A 22,834-nucleotide genomic window follows, 5' to 3' on the forward strand; every position below is an offset into this window, starting at 1 on the left:
CTTTATATTGCACTGATATTTTTTTATAGCTTATTCTCAGAAAAACTCCTTAAGATTGTACTGTTTCAGCTAAAATAATATTACCAGATCTTGCTGTTTAATTGACCATAGGCTTTAGTAGTTACTCTTACGTCTAATTTTTTTTTTTTCAAGGTTCCTACCTTTTCTGACCTCCTCTTGTATTTTTAACCTCTCTTCCATGTTACTTGGGAATGTAGTGCTGCTGTCCTTTCTGTATGCTATGTATTGATGGTCAGCGGGCGCAGTACAATTTCACTAACTACTTAGTGGAGTTATCTTGAATTCTTCATCCTGGCCAGCGTGAAAGTTTTGTAACTCAAAAGTCACCTGTCATTGTTCAAAACTCCTCGTCATAGAGAGTTTACATCATTTTTGTGTTAAAGAAATTTAGTTCCTTTTATGGTTTTTAATGGCTTTACATGGATATGAGTGGTAATATGACATTGTAATAAGTCAGAGAAGGAACCTGGACTCAAAGAAGTGTGGGGAATATTCACGTGTTTCTATGCACTGTGTAGTAATGTTGAGGTTGGAAAAGTTAAATTACCCACTCTACTCTCTCATGTTTCCTTTTTTTTTTCCCCTTTCCTTACTGAATACTTGTGTGGCCTTGAGTTTGTTAATCAACAGACCTCATAAGTGAGCCAGATGATGTATTGTTACAATACCTTTTACAGCTGCTATTTTCCGGAGCACAGGGATTGCCTGCAGTGGCCAAAACTAGTTACTTCCTATTAGAGTTCAGTGATTACTAATTGGTCTAACTTTAACTGGTAAAAAAAGTTGATTTTCACTTTTACACTGAAGAGTAGTCTAAGTCATGTAGTATTTCAATTTTAATGTGAAGCCTTCTGACTCTGTTCTTAACTTTTTGTTCTTTATCTCTCTAGTTTGCTCGTTCTCCAAAAAGAACCAAAATGTCATTGATATCAGCTTGCAAAAAGATGAGTGTTCTGAAGGCAAGGGTAAATTTACTGGCTCATATTTTCAGGGCGGAATATTTATTTCACCTCACATACCTCAAGTTGAGCTTTTAAAAAATAAATTGTGAGAACAGATTTCATAGATGTGTCTCTCAGTTTTCACCAGTCCACAACAGATGTCTCAAGCTTCTACGAAGGGGTTTTAACTATGAATGTTCATCCTAATACTTCTCTATTTTAACAGTCCCTGAGTTGAGAAAAGTTGTTTATCTGACTTTTGAGCAGTATGGATATAACTGGCTACAACTGGTATATATGATAATATTTTCAACTGCTTCACATTGGCTGTAACGCCTCTGAGTGTTGCACCTTCTGCAGTGAAGGGAAATTCAGACAACCATCAGACATGCAGTCTTTCCACACAATCCTCAGCATGGTGGAAACAGATCTTTTTCCCTGCACTCCTGCCCTTCTCAGAAGTGCTATTTCTGTCAGCCTGCCTTGCAGAGTTGTGTTTTTTCTTTTTAAACATTGCTCATCTCATCCTTCTACCTTCATTTTGGCCATTTGTTTCTCATGGGCATATTGATTTCCTATTCAGGGACTTCTACATAGCCTTCTGCTCACTGACTGTTGTAATCCTCAGCGCACTTCCCTGCACCTCCATTTCTATAGTGTCATCATGGCTTTTAAAATACTCAGTTCCTCTGCAGAAGCAGTCAAGGGTTGATGTAACCCCTTCCCTGATCATTTTAGTTATATTTGTAACCATAAAGATGTCTTAGCTATTTTTAGGAGAAACAGAAGATTAGATAGACCTTAAAAATGGGTGTGGGTATCATCTTGGAGAAATTATCAGAGGTTTGAAAACATATTTCTCATTACAGAAGATCCAAAAGTCAGGTCTGATCACACTTTAATGCCTCATTCTTCTTCAAATTCAGTGGTTCCTTGTTCTTCTTCCCTTAGGAAATAAAGGGTTGTAAGCCTAGAGATGTTTAATATCTGAGATATTAACAGCAAACTATCCCTTATCCATTCACAAATGGAGTAACTAGGTTAAAATGTTTTCGATTTGTTAGCATTATTGTTACTGCTGTTATTCCTTTTTGTTGCATATCAATGAATTGCAGTTGGACTGATCTGATAGAGTAAATAAGATTCTTAAAAACTAAAATCTGCTGTAGAAATCCTGTGTATGAAGGATTACATAAGCTAAAATAGCTACAGGTAACACTATGCCTTTGCAGTCCTCAGTATCTCTCTGGCTTGTAATTGTAACCAGATAGCTCCTGAGGAATTTCTAAGAGACTGGCTATGAAGCAGCAGAAAACAATTCACAAGGTATTTCATAGTTTTTTCTCCCTTTTTAGAAGTTCTGTCTCTCTGTAAGAGACCAGATGCAGTAAGCTTGAAAATAATTTGCCTCCCAAACAAAACTTTTTTTTTTTTTAAGCCAAACCCTCCTATCTGCTTTGTTGGCGCTCGGCTGGTTTTGTAGGAACCTTTACAAAGAGCAATTCTCTGTCTTGAAGTGACTCACAGATGTGTCTTACTGTCCTCCTCAGTATTCATCTGAAATCAGGCATGTCTGTGTTACTTTCTTACTATCTTTTCCATTCATTTGCCAAAGGCCAGCAAAATTAAATTTAAGAATGCCTGTAATGCCTGTCAGGTCATTTACATGAATAAATATGGGTTGTCTTTTTTTTTTTTTTTTTGGAAACCTGTCTCTTTATTTAAGCTACTCCGTAGTCGATCCTTTGTTAGTCTTCTTTATTGCTGTTCATTCACCTTACATATGAATTTCAATGTCAAATGGAACAGATAAGCTCTTTTAAATTAAAGTCTCAAAATGTTTAACTTCATCCTTGTGTAGACAGCGAGAATTTGGAGGTGTTGGACTAAATTGAACACAGTTATTCATCACCATTAGCAAGTCTTGGAACATACCTGCTGTACAGTAAATTGCAATATCATAGTTAAAAATCTCACAGTTGTGTTTTGTGGACTGATATTTTAAATCCTCTGCATTTTCTGGACTCTTTTTTTGAAATATTTATTTGTTGGGAACCTTTTACAAGCTTTACTGTGCTGTGTATTGATCCTGTACAAACATGAGTGCATGCTTTCTTGGAAATTCAGTGTATCATATAGCTGCATACTATAAAAAGTAATTATGAATATTTAAGAAAGGTTTTAGCATTAGCTTATTAGCTACTATTCATTCAGCTCGTATTACAGTAACACTACACTAACTGAAGAATGTCGAATTCTCTCAGTTCTCACTTCTACTATGTTGTGCCAACACTTCATTTGCCCTTCTAAATAATAATTATAGATAATCTTCAGTCACTTTTTTATATTTAAAAGAAAAAAAAGCAGCAGCAAACTCATGAAAGATTTGAAATATTTTTGCCCCTGTTTTTTTTTTTTGGTTTTTTTTGGTGACAGGAAGATCTGTAATAGCTTAAGGAATAACTCATGTTGGAGTTTATAAAGAAACAAATGTGAGACTGAATGAAGAAAGGAGCTGAAGGAGTTTCTCCAGAGGCCCAGCAGAGAACAATGGACAGAATCTGAAGCTTGGTTGTTACAGAACCAGTTACTGTACTTTTGTTTAGTAAATAAAACTATTTCTCTTCGAATTGGAAAAATGCTTTCTTCTTTAAACTAGATAAATTCTTTAAATTGGATAAAATTAGATAAAAATGTTGGAAATCAGGGTCCTTGTGCCAATTATAACCCCTTCTTCCCGCACTGGGTTTGTGAAGTCCACACCTGTCTTAAGGGAGACACAGATTTTTTTTCTCTAAATCATTGACTATACAAATTATCAGTAGTTGACAGGAGTCACAGTTGCTGGTAGGATTCAGAAATATGAGAATGAACTTGAATCGGTGTTACATAAAGCTTAAAAGCACTGACTGCCGTTTGGAATGTGGCTTAGTGCTGGAGAAGGGAAGGCGGGAAGAGCGGGAGCTGTACCTGGTGCGGGCAGGCGGGCCATGGGGCTCTGCGCCAGCTCCACTTGTTCTTCACTTCATTCATCTAATGCTCAGGCTCAGGGAATCGAACTTGTCAGATTTCAAGTTCGTATTCATTGGCAAGTCGTCGAAGTCTATGTGAAAATGTGTTTTATGCTCTCCATAGATGAGTGTGGCTGTTAGGAGGGGGAAGGGGGCTGCATGGTTTGGCTGCACGAAGCCGTGGTGAGGAGTGAAGGTAGGAACCGCCATTGGTGGTGTTTCAGTAGAACTGCATGCTCAGTATCTACGTGTTGAATTGAGTAGTTAAGAAAAATGCTTTACTAGTTATCATGTATACGCTCAATATTCTCACTACTGAAATAGTTTTAAGATTATAAGATCTTTTTTTCCTTAGTAGTAGCATTTTCTGTTACATAAGTAGTTCAGACAGATAATATGTCATCATGTTATGTCTGCTCTGAAATTCTGGCTTTGCAAGATATCTTCTTATTCATTAAAACTATTTTGGAGAGATATGCTATTATTCTTTAAGGCCAACAGTGCTCAGGTTGCTTAGGATGGTATTCCACATCTTAGGGAAAACAGTCTGAGATAGTTTACTGGTACAGCTGTTAGTTTGCTAGTTTTTCTAAGTAGTTCTACTGAGAGGTGAATGAGTTTGTTTGTTTGTTTGCTTGTTTTTAATTTAGGCTAGTGCCTACATTTAGTATTTCTTTGTGTTAGAGTGCATTTGTGCGTCTGTATTCCAGCAAGAGGGTCTCTTATAGTCTTGTCATTTGTGCAGCAGTTTCTCAGTGCTGATTTGAATCCTTCTCTCTCTCTGATGGCAGAGCAGCTACAGCATCAGCACAGCTGTGCAATTCTGGAAGCTCATGGGGTTCCCTTCTTATGCTTTCTCCTGAACCCCACTTCTGCTGAAGCGTGTGCAAACTATGTCTGTAAAATAGTGTGATGACTAGATGGGGGTTATTGTTTGACATGGGGCCTGAAGAGCTGCTTTGTCCAATTTTTAGTCCAAGAATCTGGGTATAATTGCCTTTGCATGGAGCCTTAGTAGCTGTTTGTGAACAATTTGTGTACAGCAGTGGAACTGAACAAATCCAGAATAGAGTTTTAAATAAGTTAACAACCTTGCCTTTGGAAGCATCTATCATAAAGTGGGCCCTGAAATATGTTCACAGCCTTTTGAAGCAAAGGGATTAGTATGGCAAAACATATTTATTTCCTTAACATGATGTCAGAAATATCAATTTGCTTTCATTCTGATGTGTATAAATATACTAAGTTTTATTTAAATGTGTAAAAATTCACTATCATGTAATTTCCTGTTGTCATTTTGGCAACATGTGTTGTCCCTCTGGAATGCATCCTTTGAAAATTAACCTTTTCCTTAGTCTTTGTACTTCCATTTGACCAGGATGAGACCTGTTTAAATAGGACACCAAGGAATGCCTACCTTGAAATCCAGTAAAACACTGTAAATCCATTGCTTATTTTTTTACTGTCTCTTTATGCGTGCTGCTACACGGCAGTAGGTTCCTGGGAATGATACCTGTTCATTAGCTTGCAAAATGAATAAGCCACACTTTGAATTTAGGTGGTGCTTGATTTCCCACTTCAGACAAATAAAGTATATAAATGGTCAGTGATTTAATATTTTAAAATAATTGAAAATCAGTAATGTGAAAAATCTGAAATGTAAAAGAGTGTATAGTAAAAATATCGTAGATAATTAAAAATTGAAGAGACTTGGAACTTGTCATACCACTCCCAGACAGTAATTTTCTACTGCCAGTGTTTTGGTTGATTAGCTGTGAATATAAATGCAAAAAATTATGTGCATGCCTAATAAACTCATGTTACTCAAGATGCAAAGCAATATAAGCAAACCAGAACATCCAAATTACATACTAAAGCTCTGTCTGTCTACATTTTGATATTCTAACATTTCATTGTAATCTCTATTTTAAGGAAAAGTGAATTAGGAATATTTGATATAACAGTCTGTCATGATAATAACATGTAATCTCTACGAACTAGTTACCCTGCATCCAAAAGCCAGGACCCCTATTTTGAAAACTGAAACCTGGAACACCGTTAAAAATACTCTTCTGCTATTATGTGAAATCAGAGTGAAGCCAAAATGTAGTTTGTCAGCTTAAAAGACAAATTTAAAGGGGGCAGGGAGGGAATCTTGTGTCACAAGTGGGGAACAGCCAGGGGAGTTACTTGAATATTGGAGTGTTTAAACCTGTAGTCAGAATAAATAACTGACCATTATGGATTTGATGAACTAGCTTTCTTTCAAGAGGTATATTTAAGAAATTAGAGGTTAAGAAAAAATGTTGTGAAATATGAAATGGAAATAAAATTATACTTTCTAAAAAATTATTTCAATAATTTATTAATTTAGATTGTATTTATGCAACATCTGTTCGAAGTTGCGTAATTTATTGTTCTGTTAATTTAGGAATGAGAAAAAAAAAAGTAAAGGCTTCATAAGGCATGTGATTCATTACAGTGATATTTCTACCATGTGTATAATTTTCTTAATATAGAAGACCTTTCCAGTGGCACCTTATGATATCACAAAACTTTGGGGGCAAGAAAGAATTGGTGTAATAGGCTATTATTGTATATAAAATGTGGCTCTTGAAGTATCATTCTTCTCGCTTGTATCTAGGAGGATCTGAAAACTTTATAAGCCAAACTGGTACTCCTGTATTTCAGTCTTTTTATTATCCATGAAATATTTACTGTATATAAACCTGGGTAATGATGTTATATAAAATCACCAATACTGTGAAATATATAATATAAATTTCTGTAAAGATGTCAACTGTAGTCTATAAAGGAAAAAAATATTAAGCATCTGGAGTAGGAACTGTGTAGAAACAATGTGGTCATATTATAAATAAAGTGTTTTGAAGATAAAATAAAGTGGTACAGTCGCCAGCGGACAGATAATTTTTGAAGAGTAAAACAATTACATAAGCCATGGAAATGCTCTCGGCCTCTCCTCAGATTAGTTTACTTCTCAGATATTTATACGTCTCGTGCTTAATTTTAATGATGGCCATGCTCAGTTGTCTCGGAGGCAGCAAACTGTGGCGGCCGTCAGGCTGTACTTGGCTGTGAGGGACTCCAGTCGGGTGGGTAGGTTGGGGTTTCCAGGCTTCTGCGTAGAACGATAGACTACAAAACTGATACTGGTGACAGAAATGCAAACTTACCTGGGATGAAATAAGGCATGTGGGAAAAGTTTCTACTTTCTGCCTCTTTAATTTGGAGTGGAGAATAACTAGATTATTGCTGCCTGCTTAGAATTGGTCCCCATCATATAGTATTTGAAAATTCAGATTTTTAAAAAAATCATAAACATCAAGATTTTATGTATTTTGTATTTGTGGGTATAATTTTATGGGAAAATTATGTGTGTTCTTTTGGAGAAAAAAAATGGGCAGAGATTTAGTCAGAAGTTCCTGCCTGTATATTACATTGTTATTCCTGCCTCCTATTTGATATTTATTTTTTCCACATACATTTACAAATTTGAATACTTTTTAAAACTTTCGTGTTTCCTAGGAGAGGTTTTGTCACCTATAATGAGTGAACCCTTTTCTGCATTTTGTGAGGCTACCTGAGGGACAGCATGGAAAATGGGAGAGCTGCGAGACACAGAAATGAACCAAAGTGTGACTTCTCCCTTGCCAGATGTTTAAAGCTGCAATAAAATTATTGAGATTATTTTTTTCTAGTAGATTTTTTTAAACATGCAGAGGGATGGAAAGGGAATGTGGTTCTTTCTGTTCACTACTCTAAGGTTTTGTAAATATTTCCTTAAAATATTAGAGTAAGTTTTTGTAAAACTTCCTGAGAGCAGCAGTTGGCATGGAATTACACAGGCAGAGTGAAGTTCTCAGCTGCAGGAAGCTCTGCAACCTTGGCTTATGCAATGGTGACAATAGGCAAAGGGTACAGTTAATTTTCTCATACACCCTTGACTGTCTTGTTTCTGAATGTTAATTTTTTTTTTCTTATGGGGCTCTTTCAGTATTTCCAAACTTATAAGCACTGTGTAATAATACCATTTTTCAAATTTTGCTGCCACTGATCGTTTTTCTATTTGCGTGTAGAATTTACATCAATCTAGAGACTAGGAGAGAATATCCAGACACTAGTTAGCATTTTCCTTAGAAAAGGCATGATCACCTGCAAACCCAACAGGGAAATTACTACTGCATGTCCCTCTGTCTCACTGAAAGACTGAAAGCCTTCATTTTGCAAAGCTGTAAAGCTTCCATTTTCAGCACAGAAGAGCTGCAGAATGATGAAGAGTCTCAAAGCAGTGTGCTGAAAATGACATTTAAGTTACTTTTCTGATGTAGGCCTAATAAGAGAAATATTTCAAAATTATATTGTTTTTATATGATGGTATAGGTATACATTTCAAAATCTAAATCTGAAAATATATATGTAAGTATATATATAAACATGTATTTACTGTATTTTAAAATCATTATTGGACCAAGACTAAATACTTGAAATGCTTTTCTGTGTGTTCTCTGCTTCTCATCTCTGGACTTGTGTCAATTCCACATGCAAATAAATTATCTTATGAGCGCTGGAGTAGATTTTAAAGTTGTTTCCCGCTCTTATAAGTTCTATAGACATTTAACATGTAGCATTAAGGCACCATTACAGCAACTGGAAAGCCATTCAAAGTAGCCTCCGTTTGGACCAGTGATTCTAGGAAAGGCTTCTGTAGTATCTCAGTGTACAACTGCTGTGATTTTATTTCTCAGATGATGGACAGTTAACGTTACAAGGTATGTGAGGGTGCCTTACAAGCTCCCACTTGGTGACCCAGCGATCCCCTGAACTCAGCCCTCTTGTTGAGCGGTCTGCCCGTGTAGTTTTGGTGATTGTTTCTGATGAGTGTGAAACCAGTTTCCCCAGCTGAGCTTGTCATCTGCAGTCGCAGGAGTTACCTAAACACATGTGGTTGCTGTGGGCAGGTCGTCTTACTTGATGATGCTTGCCAGTGTTCAGAGATGATGCCCGTCAGTACTGCAGATGGAAACAACCATGTCTATGATCTTAAGATTTTTCAAGAGCCTGGAAAAAAAGGGTTTCACTCAAGAAGCAACCCAAAGGGAGGAGGTGGTGGTGGTCTCTTTGTTACTGGACTGCATGTACTGTGTATGACAGCTTGTTACCAGTCCTAGAGCTCCATTGCCATTCACTCATCTCGAACCCACATAGCAGTGCTGAGCTATTTGGGTGCTCACTGGGATCCCTGTCTCTTGTGCCATCATTCTTCTCTCTCCCAAATGTCCTTTTCAAGCTTTGCTGTGTTGCTATTGCATCTTCTCTCTCAGAATGTTTGTTAGCAGTACAGATTCAGACTCTTTCTGGGGAGTATGGGATTCAACCTATAGAACTTGTCACACGACTTCATCCACTTTCATCACTAACAGATGGTGGTTACTGGTTCTGGCTGGCATCTGTCACCACAGGTGTCTGTCTGGAAAGACCACGTATAGCTTTCCTTTCAATTGCTGGTATGTCCTGCACTCAGGAGTCTCTGAAGTATTTGATTGATCCTTTCAAAAAGAAAATTGTGAGAGAGAGAATATGACCTGTGAAAGGGAGTATATGACCCGGTTGCTGGCAGGAAGGAGGAAGAGGGCATATGACCCAAGAGGTCCCTCCTCAACACAGGCTGAGATTTTGGTGCACACATTTGATCATTTTTATAGTGGAATGAGCAATGGAAAGTTTTATTCTCCAGACTCTGCAGGCAAGCAGTGTGTATCCTTCCCAGAGGTGTCTGGCTGCAGATGCACATCCTTCAGTGTCTTAATTCAGTTCAGAACTGCGTTTTTAAAGTGAATCTTCTGATTGTCCTCACTTACTGTGCTTTGATTTGGGAGCATGCCATTTCTTTAGAGTACTCTGGGAGCACTCTTAAGTGTGTTGCATGTACTAGCAAAAACTCACTCCAGAAGACCAGAGCACAGCTAGTTTTATTAAGAGACTGTTTGGAAACAGAGAGTGTGAACATTGCGTTCTCAGTGTCAGCGGCCTCACCGTGTAATTCTGTTTCTCTTCCTGTTTCTCTGCCTGTCAGCGTGGGTACAAGCTCGCTGTCATTGTTTTCAGCACCCACCATTCTTACGAATCCTTTACAATCAGTGGGACTTGGTTTTGGATCCCTCTCCAGACTCAGTGTTGGGCTCAGCATCCCAGAAATTAAACAGACATAAAATCTAATGCCTTAGGTATGTAGTTTGAATAGTTTGGGGGAGGGATAGAGGGAGTACATATATTCTTCTGCCCAGAACTCATCTTAGTCATAGGCAAAGCAGGTAGTTGGCTACAGCAGCCGCTGACCAGGAGCAGCCAAAGGAGCAGAGATTCCCGGCTGCTCTCGCGGAAGCAGCGGGCAGAGGTGGCAGCAGCAGCCTGGCTCTGCTGTCTTTGTGCACCTTGGCGGCAGAAACTCCACCGTGTCTGCCCCGCTGGGAAACCTGGAGCTGCTGCTGGGTTACTCAGTAGTACACTGCCAAACTGCCCTGTTCCAGTGGGATTGTGCATATGGGACTAAGTTAACCCTGAATCAAGCTGATGATCAGATGAACAAAGGCAAGCAGCAAAAAATGAAATTACTGAGGCTGGAATATTTTTCCAGATTTGCTCCAGGTATCGTGTATGTTGCCTCAGAGTCCAGTGCTAAAGCTGTAGCCATTACGCTAATGCTGGGAAACTGGTCCTGACTTAAGTCATCAGGCTTTGCTCCTGACTTTGCCATATCAATAGAAAAATTCAACACCAAGGGTCAATTTGTTTTTAATGTAAAATACTGATTGATTTTAAAACCATGATTTAAAATTGACAGGCAGAAAATGTGTGTTTGCACTGTTGATTTTAATATGTGGTGTGTAAGGCAAGCCAGACACTCAGTCTCGCTTTTGGGACAGCGTTTAGGGCACGTTTTAGTATGCAGTCCACTTGCAAAGCATTTATTTTAAAATCAAAGTTTCTTTGAGTTGATCAGAAGAGTAAATAATCCATGTGTATTGAGATGATTTAGGTTTTTTATTATGTCAGAGTATTCAATCAAAATGTGTGTCAAACTGCATTCAAGTGGACGTTAGCATTCAGTTAAGAGGTGTAAAAACATTTTGAAAGAGATTTTTATTAGTTAAATAAAATTATCAGAAGTGTGCTTGGTACGTGTAAATATTTAGACTTACATTTTTACAACTATTCATATATTTACATAAACACTCGTGGGAGATGTTTGATCCCTTCAGGCAGAGGAAGGACTGAATCCAGTTCCACTTTTCCTTTGTGAGCAGGCTTATGTGTGTATGTCCAAATAAGCACTGAGTCAACCTTTTTTATATACAATACACTTCTGTTCTCCACAGTTGAAGCACATATACTGCTCTTAAAAGCAGAATTAGTTTTCTGAAAATTAAAAATGCGCTTTTAAATTAAATTTTAAATTGATTATTTCAGAAACTAGTCTCTGGTAGGATGTTTTGAGGGTTTTTATGGGTTTTTTTTGTTTTGCTTTCATTTGGGGTTTTTTTTGTTTTCTTAAATGATTTGATTAAGAGTATAATACAGATTCCACACACCTTCCATATAACGAGATCTCACTGTAGTGTATTTTTACTGAGTTCAACAGGCTGCCTAATCTGAGGTGTTCTGCTGCCTCCTTTCCCCTCTGTAGCAGTGCTGGCTGTTACACTATGGGATGTCACCCCGCTGCCTGGTGGAGGCTGTGACACCATTGGGAAGCAGTGAATATTTTGACTAGGGATTACTTGCTTTTGTCAGAGAAGTAATGACAGTGTTTGCAAATAGCCAAGCAGAAGCCAGGCAGATAAAATCTCAGGTAAATAAAAGTAAAGCAATGTATGTGGCGGAAGGATGGAGTCCTGTGATGGATTCTGACCTGATTGTTACCATCAAGGGACAGCACTTCTGGGCTTACAGAAAATACACCTGTAGTTGTGTCAGTTTCATTACTTACAGAAGTCAGGAAAAGTCTTTGTATTATTAGAAAAGAGACAAAGAAGAAAACAGCACATTGTTATGCTGCTGTTCTAATCCATGATGTGTGTGCGTCCCGAATACTCTGTGTGGTTCTAGGTGGTCATGTCTCCCACATGTAAGCAAGGATGCAGCAGAAGAAAGTCCGGAGAGATGAAGCAAAAATGATCAATAGAGCAACTTCTGTATGAATAACAAGTGGACAAAAACTGTTCATGTTGGCAAGCAGGTCTGTGCAATGAAGCTCATCAAGTCACGAACAGCACAGAGGGCATGAGTCAGGAGGATCTGGGGGCACCCCATGAATCTAGTGCAGAGCAGGTTCAAAATCAACAGAACTCATTCTTCCCCTAACACAGAGCTCTGAAACTGCTTGCCTGAAATACTGTAGATGCCAAAATTTTCATGAATGCAAAGAGTAACTAGACAAATTCATAGGAAATGAGTCTATTAGGTATGAAGGCAACATGTCTCATTTAGGAATTCCAGGAGCTAAAACCTCCTGGAAACGGGCAGAGAAGCATCAACATGTGTCTTCCTTTTTCTTAAGCTCTTCCCTGTGTTTCTACTTCAGATGGTAACATGATTCTGTATATATTATTGCATGCCAATTACTTATTAATTTCAAATGTATGTATTAAACTGAGAGGAAAAATGTGGAAAAAACGTAAAGGTCTAACTTTTACTAAAGATACTGGGCCACTTATCAGCGGAGAGGCAGAAGTATTACATTTCATTTTGGAGTAGCAATAAAATTAATAGTATACCCCAAAATCTAAATATAGAATACTGAATGCTAAATTATCAGGTTTCTGCCTTTGCAATATATTTTGCTCAAGTAATATATGGGTGCAGGTTTTCAGTTGAGCTGACAGAGTAAATAGTTTCCAAGGGATGATTGTAGGCTGTCAGAGCAGAAATCTGTGAGCCAAGAATGCGTTTCACAGGGCACAGGAGTTGTTCCAGTGTGTAGAATCAGAGGTTTCTTTCCTAACAGTATCTCAAATAAGTTTTCAGAATTTATTATTAGAACTTGGAAGAGCTAATAGAAGTAGGATTTCTAAAATATTGCACCTGTTCTAGGTCTCCTGGCTTTTCTGTGTTGAGATGCTGAATCCAGACAACTCAAATGTCTTGTTTACATGAGTCAACTTCATGAAAAATTCTAGGGAGTTGGTGTTAATTCACAAATTCCAAATAGTTTATTTTTTTACTTTGGAAGCAGGTAGGATGTTGGATTAAGTATGCAGAGGTATAAAAGAGGCAGGTAGTAAAAATGTTGGAGCAGACTCTACGTGAAAGACAGTGACCACTGGCAAGCATTGAAGAAAAGGTTGTAACAGGTCAGGTTCAAAACATCCATCCCTCTGTACGCTTCCAGATCCTGGTAATACGAATTATAGGTTACGGATTAGTTCTGGTTTTAGTGCAGTTCTGTGCTGTTGCCGCATGATCTCAAATTATTCCAGTGCATATTCCATCGCATACTTTTTTTTTTCCTGCTGAGGTAAGTTCCTATCAGAATTTGAGTGATATGAACATTATTGGGTCATTCTTTGTGTTGGGAATGGTAAAGTAAACTAACTTCGTGTTGTCTGATGAGTCTGAGGGCAGGTCTGGATGGGGGAACTGATGCATGGGTACCTGCTGCCAGCTTTCGAGAAGCTTTCCTTCTAATGCCACACAGGTCACTCACCTTCTTAGGGACTGTCCCATTATAGTATATGCTATGGAAACAACGAGTCCTATGGTCTTTACCTTAAATTACCTGGGTTCATTGATTTTTAAATCAGAGAACTAAAGATTCTTTTAAATACCATGTTAGAATTTGAGTAGACATATGTATTGTGGTTTCCTAGCTGTATTCAACCAGCAAAATAATACATTTCTCTGTTTTAGCTCTTTAATCACTAATTCCATTTGAACATATTTCTTTTTTAGTTAGAATTACACAACATCATACATCTTCTCTGCGTTTAGGACTGTGAAAATTCAGAAAGCAAAGCTCATTTTCTGCCATCCGTTCTGCAGTGTATTTACTCCTAGAGCAATGAAAGCTTCAACTACAGATACTCGGTTATTCTTTAAGAAGCAGGATACTGTAGCAAGAGAGTGATCAACAAGAAAAAAGTAATTACAGTTAATAAGATTTATTTTTTATGTGTTGTTTTTTAATGAATATTTCATCTTTATTTCAGAAGATGCATGCTAATAATATAAAAATTGATTTTTATTGAATAAATATTTAGTCTTCAGTATAATTTGTAATACATGTGTTGAAAATGGGGACTTCTTTTCTGTGTATCTATGGAAGAAAATCTGACATTAATAATGAAACCGTTTAATATAGTAATGTACCTTTTCATGCTAAGGTTACGTGCTATAACGTGGACAGAATAGGCCTGTACATCTGTTATAAATATATGTGCTTTTCTGGTGAGCTGTTTGCCGAGGCTTACAGCCATGGTTCGTGTTCTGAGTCAGAGGTGGGTTTTCCAGTTGCAGATGAGGTTACCTGCACTGGTTGCTGCTTCTCCCACTGCTGCCGGCCGTCCCTGGAGCAGCGCTGCCCGGGGTGGCATCGCCTCTCCAACCGTCCTTGCCATTCACGGAGCAGTGTCTCATCCTGGAGACATCGATTGCTGCTCGAGCCAGGCTGAGTTATTTTGTTTAAGTTGATGCTACTTTTAAATGGCATTAGCTAAAAGTATGTGTTACTGAATTCTGAAATATTTGTAGTTACTTCGTAAGAAAGCTGTTCTTCTGAGCAAGGTTTTACTTGTGTAGTTTTATTTTCTGCATGGAATATTTGGCCAAATGAGGAGCCCCTTGAAGTCATCATTTACGTATGTTCAATTGAAATTCTTTCAGAGGTTGTAAGCAGTAGTCTCTATATATTGTTTTTGTATTGAGTATATTTCAATCTCCCTCTAAAAAAGTTTAATTAAATGTATTCCTCCTCACTTTAGCAGTTGCTGTGGTGCCAGGTATCAAGCGAAGCTCGTGAGCTTGTCATCCTCTTCTTTCAGTGGTGCCTATTCTGAGGCAACATTGAGGACAAGAGGAGAAAACACCCCAAATGACATGCCAATAGGGAAGGTCTATATTTGCTCTAGGATTGAAGTGGAGAAGGGAGAGGGGGAATCACAGAATCACAGAATGTTAGGGATTGGAAGGGACCTCAGAAGATCATCCAGTCCAATCCCACTGCCGGAGCAGAAACACCCAGATAAGGTTACACAGGAAGGTGTCCAGGTGGGTTTGAATGTCTCCAGAGTAGGAGACTCCACAACCCCCCTGGGCAGCCTGTTCCAGTGTTCTGTCAGCCTCACTGTGAAGAAGTTTCTTCTCAAATTGAAGTGGAATCTCTTGTGTTCCAGTTTGAACCCATTTCTCTTGTTCTGTCCTTGGTTGTCACCGAGAAGAGCCTGGCTCCTTCCTCATGACACTCACCCTTTATGTACTTGTAAACTTCAATAAGGTCACCCCTCAGTCTCCTCCAAGTTAAAGAGCCCCAGCTTCCTCAGCCGTTCCTCATAAGGGAGATGCTTCACTCGTTCATCATCTTTGTTGCCCTGCGCTGGACTCTCTCCAGCAGTTCCCTGTCCTTCTGGAACTGAGGGGCCCAGAACTGGACACAATATTCCAGGTGTGGTCTCACCAGGGTAGAGTAGGGGAAAAGGAGAACCGCTCTTGAGGAACATGGTTACCCCTGGAATTTGGATGCTGGGTGCCCTACTTCAAGGGTTTCTTTAATGTATTCCAAGACCTGTGAAACGTGTAGCCAAAATGTGTCAAAAGCAAATGCCTGCTACTGCCACCACTTAGTCTCCTAGTGCACCAGAAGCAGATCTGCATTGTTAAAGCTAAGCTTTGCAGCCATGCAGGCATCAGTATGGTACCATGTAATGGGATTTTAATTTTAATTAGCTAAAAATACAGCAAATTACAGGGTTTGATTGTTTTTTAACCATCATTTCTATTAAAGAATATTAATACGTTCTTTGAAATCAAACACTTGACTTTGAAAGTCGAGCATTCAAAAAAGTTGGAAAATGTCAGAATGAAGATTGTTCAAACTGTTTTAATTTGTTCCTTGTGTGTATGCATAATGATAAGATCTTTAATTATGTGATCACATAATTTTTTCACAGGAGGATTGGTGCCTGGAGAATGAATCAGGGTGTTTCTTAAAGGAAGCTGTTGTTTCCAGAACCCTTGCCTTAATTGCTGGAAAGCATAGTAATTTAAGTAGAGGGCTGCAGGAATCAAAAGCACACTCTCTGAGGCATTGGAAAGCTCTACTGAAAGGCTAGATTTTATTCTTTCTCTTTCAAGGAGTTTTTATGTGATTCTGGAAGGTCACTTACTTTGGAGGTGTTCTCTGTGTTTTGTGGCACGCAGGCAGAGGTACCTGGGCTCTCAGCACAGCTGCGTTTGGAATGAATGTAAGTGTGCTTTGAATATATAAAACACTGCAAAAATGCAAAATCCTCTGAAAAGTAAGACCTAAAATGCTTTACACCAATGTGGCAATGCCAGGATTGGCAAAATAATCCTCTGTTTTTTAAATAGCCTGTTTCTTCTCTGTAAAATGGAAATACCATCTCCTTGCTATGGTTCAGTTAATTATATGTTTTGAAGCATTCCTGCTGAATCCCATGTAGGGAAATTATATATAATCATGTAACATATAGTTATGATATATTGTATATAAATATATATATATAATCTATAATATCTTATATGATATTTAATGTATAACAAGGAAACCCATGTTGGCTAACATCATATAAGTGAGGGTTTGGGAACACTGCTGGTTGATGGGAATAAAAAGAATGAGTAATCACTTTGAAATCTGGAAAAATGAGGCAGGATCCTACAAATACTCAGTTCACTCCATAAAACTGAGCGTTCCCTGTGTATTTGTCATCACTGTACTAGATGAGGCAGGGATCCTGTAGAGGGAAACAGCATGTGATCATTTACTGAGATATATGGATGTGTCCGTCGTTTTAAGTGCTCAACTTTGAGCTGTGTTTGGCGTGTGAGTTGCCTGACCAGCCCACATGTGCCAAGGCCTTTTAGCGACAGGTTTGGCAGTTCATTTCCCTCAAAGGTCATTGTAAGAGGAAAGCAGGAATGTTAGAGCCAGATTTCTTGCTGATTTTGTTGTGTTACCTTATTGACAACTGATCTTTGGTGGAGGAAACCGAAATCCCAAAGACCTTTTTGTTCTTTGCCTTTTATGGAGAAGGAGGAGTTTATATGTTTTGCGGAGTTAGCACGTGAGTGAGTGTAGTGAGAGTGTATGAAAATGTTTAAGGGCAAATAGACCCATAATGAATAGGTTATATTTTAAATCAAAATCTCTGTTATGAAGAAAAGATGGCATGTTTTTTCTCTATAAGTGTAATTCTTCAGGACAAACTTTCTGATTATATTTTAATTTTCCATAAAAACCACTCTAAATCTAATATAAGGGATTCCACTTAATATCCTGTTTAGTTTGGAAAATTTACTTTTGAAAAATCAAGTATTCATTATCTATGTTACTGAAATCTGAATTTATGCCTATAAATTTTGATCCCTGGTCTTACTGTTCTCCTTTATGTGCAGCAAAGGTAAATACATTGTTGTTTTATATTGATAATTCTCTACATCTAAGCACCACAGTAAAACCCAGTTAAAACAATAGGCTAAAATAATTTTTCCATGGCCCTCTGTTTTATACCTGTTCTTACGCTTTTTTTTTTTTTAAGTTGGATTTACCATTTCTCAGGGAAATAAATTCATAAATCTCTGCTTTGGTGAGGGAAATGAGTGTCTTCTCTTTTGCACATTACAGCATGCCTTACAGTACCGATTTTACTTGGCAAAATCAGCTACGGAATATGAAGGGAATATCAATTTACTGATTGAAATGGAGCAGATACTAGTATTTAGGCAATCTGCCTAAATTTGTTGTCTTAGAAAAGGTCTATATCATGAATAGTGGGGCGTTACTACATTTTTCAAATGACACTATGTGTATGAAATATGAAAACATGGAATGATTATTTTAAATTCAAAAGGCTCTTTTGTCATGCTTATGCTTGTTCTAGATGATACATTTTTCTCTTGAATTGGAAGGAAATTAGATAGTAGCCTGTTAGTTCATAATGTTACTCACTTTCCCTGCTGAAATGCATTTTTAAATGACTAGAATATCTACTTTACAAAAAAAAAAAAAAAAAGAAGCTTATTTCAGAAGGGCAGGAGTCTGGTTTGCTTTTTATCTACCTTAGTAGGCAGGATTTCACATGAAAGAATCAGTCTGGCTTCTCATGTGCTAACAGTGGCAGGATGTAGGTATCATAAGGTATCATGTGCCTCCCAGGTGTGGTTCTGATAACCACTGAACGAGTGCTACAGCCAAGACAAGTCTTGATAGTTTGTCATCGATAAATTTATTCTGTTTATCAAACTGTATATTGAAACATTTCAGTAAGAAAGTTGGCAGTAAAGAACACATATAGATATAAGTGTTTAATAGTTTAACTTTGGTGTAACAAGACGTTTCAACAGGTTATGAAAGTAATTGTTTTCTTAATACGTAATCTTTATGGTTTAAATGGAAATGGCTGTAACTGATTTTCTGTGCTTACAAATGAAGACTATTTTCATAATAATCTACTCCTGTATGACAGAAACATATATATTGTTGTATAGTTCTTTATCCATAAGAGTCTCAAAATACATTCTCCAGACTGAAAAGGTAGAGTTATTACCTTTTTGTGTTAGCTGTGGGAAACGTTATGCAAGATTTCCGAATTAGAGCGGTGGATTTGGAAGCCTGATGCTTCAGTGTGGCCCAGAAGACAACTCCAGAGTTGTCTGCCCTCTTTTCTTGTGCAGCCTTGTGCTGGGTGTGCAGAAGTGAGAGGTATCATGCTTCCTCACAGTGGTGGAAGCCCAGCAGCTGTCAGACGCCTCCTTGTTGTGCCACCATTGCGTCCAAGTTGCTCACAAGCCACTGCCTTCCCCATGTGGAAAGAAGAAACGATAATGTGACTCCATAGAGATGCCCCAGATGTAGGATCTGGCCACAGTACTGAAAGCTTTGGACCTCCATGCTGTAAATCACAAGTATATTGATGAGGCTTTTGCTTTTTGTCTGTCCACAGTCACCAATTATAATAACGTCGTAGAAGCAAACTCAGATTCAGACGATGAAGATAAATTGCATATAGTGGAAGAAGAAAGTGTAACTGATGCAGCAGACTGTGATGCCAGTGTGCCAGAAGATGACTTGCCAACAGACCATACAGTGTTACCAGAAAGCAGTGAAAGAGACGGGAGTACCAACAGTTGCTGGGAAGATGAAGGTATGTTCATTCTCACTGACGATGCTGTGCAGAAGAAAGTTTCTAAAATAAAGATTTGATACAACTTTTTTGGTCACATTTTACCGAAATAATGTCTAATATTCACAATCAAAAAACAGATTTTCTAACATATTTATTGTGATATATTTTATGTTCTTTATTTAATATTCGAGGCAAATTAGGATGTGCATTCATTCCATTTGTATTGTTATAAAGGAGCTTAAAATCTGTAGATGCAGCATTTTCAAGGGTGATCAGAGACTAGTTACTTGCTTTTAGTTTTTCCAAGTCTTTTTTCTATGGCAGGTCTCTGCTGTACCTCCCAATAAGGTTCAAGGTTTGCTCAGCTTGAGGAGTAAGTTGTAAGACAAAAAACATGAAACAAAATAACTTTCCAATATAAATTTCTGCCTATGAGCTGCTTTTGCCTTTTCTCTTGGAAAATATGGCCAGAAAAAATAATTCTTATGTGATTAGTTTTAGAATTGGCTATCTTACTCATGGTGAATCTGTATTTTGAAAACCTTGGAAGGAGGTAAATGTTGCACGTATTATGTAGCAGTTTTGGAAGCTGAAACTTTGAAGCAATCAGGAAATCGACCTTTTTATTGTGGAATCAGATACTGAGTTTCATAATGTCACACAGCGTGCTTACATTTGAGCCAAATTGGGATAAATGCATAAATTAGTGGAATTTATTGCAGAATTTGGCCTTAATCCACTAAAAGAATATTTTCCAACATAACCCTGTTTGTGTCTGAACTCCAGCCACAATCCGTTAGCATCCACCTTGTTAAAACTGGTCATTTAAGACAAATTGCATGAGTTCACATCTAAAGAAACAGAAAGCAGTCATATGGTCCCTAACTGTGATCCAGCTGAGAGGGAACAGCTGAGAGTTCAAAGAATAGCATCAACTCAGCCTGTTTTCTATAGCTGCTGTTGCCAAGGTATGCTGTGCAGGGAAATGAGTATTTTGGAGCTAAATTATTAGTAGGTAATTTTCTTAGGTCTCCTGTAATATCTTTGCTCTACTGCAGGCTATATTTATCAGGAATTGCAGTTACATAAAATGGGCTGTGTGTAGGCTATTTCTTGAACCCATCAAGCACAGGTGTAGGAAACCTGAAGCAGGCAGTGAAGAGCAGCACTGGCTCACAGAGGTGCTGGTTCAAGATCCTTTGGTTTCCTGGAGATGTATCCCCAGGTAGTCACTACACAGCGTCTTGCCTCAGACAACCTTCTGGGCTTTTTTAGGGCTCTAGACACGTGGTGGTATCTTTTTTGACTCCTTATTTCAAATGCACCATTTTTAACCTTTTGAAATTTGTTTGCTAAAATGAAGCGTTTGAACCAAATTCTGCTGTGATTGTAGAATCACAATATGGGCAATACTTTCTCTGTGTTGATCACTGCTGACAAAGGCAGGCTTTCATGAGTGTTTAGACAGACAAAAGATTAAACAACTGCCATACAGGCTTGCTCAAACTATCATAAATTTCTTCTGTAAAAATTATGTATTCTGGAGCCTCTTTTGTAGCATTCTGGAGGGTTTCTTATTTGCTAGTAAGGATTTTTTTAATAAATTGTTTGAATTTCTAGTGATGGCTACATGAGATGAATGAAGGCTACATTAGGTTTTATGGAGCTTTGATTTGCTACAGCAAAGTGCTATTTACTCTTTTACAGCTTTCCTAGAACAAAAGGTGTGAGCTGAAAATCCCATTGTCAATCTTGGTTGCGCATTAGCAATCTAAAGATTGAATACGTGATCTCTCTCTCGTACAGGGAAAGGTACTGAAGCAGGCGTCCATGCAACACTAATACCATTTTCAGGGCTTAGAAAACATACACTGGAGCAGTTTAGTAAGTTGTGTTTCATGGGTAAAGTAGTACTGAAAGTTCCCGAGTTTAGTTGAACCTGACAGAATGAGTTTTTTACCTATTTATTCTGTTCACGAATGCCCAAGAATAGAAACAACACACGTAACATTTATCAGATTAGTTTCCTTCCGTTTCCAGTCATTCTAACAGAATTTCTAAAAGACCTTCGGAACAGGTGTTTTAAATATAAGGTGTCTATCTCTAGAGGTTTAACTGAAACAGTCGTACGGGTTTGAAAAAGTGAACCATGTGTATCCTGCACAAGTTGTTGGCAGTGTGCCAGCATTCATATGTGCAATGATTCTGTAATATGATTTTTTTTCTTTTTTCCTTTAGTTTAAGGTAAAACCTGAACTACTACTTATTTTTTTTAAGCAAAGGTTAAAGTTATTCACTTATTATATTAATACGCTTTAAAAGCACTATTATGTATTATAAATATTTAGCAAATCCAGAGATCTGAGAACTGGAACTAACGTATCTTTGAAAAACTGAAAATTTTAAGAATTGTCCAGACCTTGAAATAACTTCTAAAAAATAATGAAGTTATGTTTTCTGTTTAAGTTACTCCAGGAACTCAAATATTAATTTAACTCATCAAATTTTAGGTTCAGTTTATGTGCTGTAAGGTGCTTTGTGTTCTTTCAGTGTGGTGGGTTGCTGAGGAAGGTTGCAGCACTATTTTGTATTGATTTCATTTGGAAGGGAGGCTATAAAAGTGTGACATCATTTTGATCAAGTTCTTACCCACAGAAGCAAAGAATGAGGCAATACTGTGAGCTGTAAGTAGAACTTGCCACACACATATCAGAAAATTTGCTCTAAAGAGTTTAAATTAGAAACTCTTTGATGGGCTTGGGAAGTTATTCCCTTCTCTGAAGATAAGACTGCAGTGGAAATTTCAGTGAAGTTTGTCTTTCTGCCTACAACCAAAATTTCCATTTTCCTAGTGGTTTGAATTTGATCAGTTATCTTACCCATGCAGAGACCTTTACAGTCAGCCTGTGACACAGTGATTGTGTCACTGCTGCCTGTGATCTGAAAATCATTAGTGCTTAACCCTTGGAAGTCTCAGCGTATCTCGAAGCAGCTGCTCGTAAGTGACGATGACATACAGTAGTCCAAGAACATGTTTTACAGTTCTCTGCTATGTCCAAATGCAATGCCAAGATGGATATTCATACCCTAGATGCTATTCATGGAGACCTGTATTTAAGCAGTCATTCAACAGGTAGCTCGGATTTCTTCTGGAATTCAGAGCTGTGAGTTCTACTTGGTGGAACAGTGTCCTAAGATCTGTTCCTCCATCATCACATCACATCCCTTTCTGTTGCTTCCCAGCAGCTGTATTTTCACCATGGTAATGGGGCTTCTGAGGGCATAACTGAAGTTGTCTTCCTGTGTGGACCATACATAGCTATAAAGATGGAGTTCTACATAACATTTTTCAAATTATTACTCCTACAGCATTAAGGAAGGTCATTCCCTGTGGAAAAGGGCTCCTCCCTGTCTGATACCCCACTTTTAGATATTGGGAAGAGATAGTACCAAACAGAGGTTGTGATTATTAGAATTGAGAGGG

The 22,834-nt window shown here is 37.9% G+C and overlaps 1 protein-coding gene across 2 annotated transcripts in view; it reads left to right on the forward strand.

Moving 5' to 3' along the window:
* The window catches only part of ZEB1 (zinc finger E-box binding homeobox 1), a 122,006-nt gene that overhangs the window by 77,331 nt on the left and 21,841 nt on the right, over nt 1-22,834 (forward strand). For both annotated transcript variants that reach the window (XM_065830699.2, XM_065830700.2), the window contains exon 2: nt 19,168-19,368. In XM_065830699.2, coding sequence (XP_065686771.1) covers nt 19,168-19,368 — 201 coding nt within the window. The remainder of the gene's footprint in view (nt 1-19,167; nt 19,369-22,834) is intronic.

The sequence above is a fragment of the Patagioenas fasciata genome, chromosome 2 (assembly GCF_037038585.1).
Source record: "Patagioenas fasciata isolate bPatFas1 chromosome 2, bPatFas1.hap1, whole genome shotgun sequence".
In the NCBI taxonomy this organism is placed as follows: Eukaryota; Metazoa; Chordata; class Aves; order Columbiformes; family Columbidae; genus Patagioenas; species Patagioenas fasciata.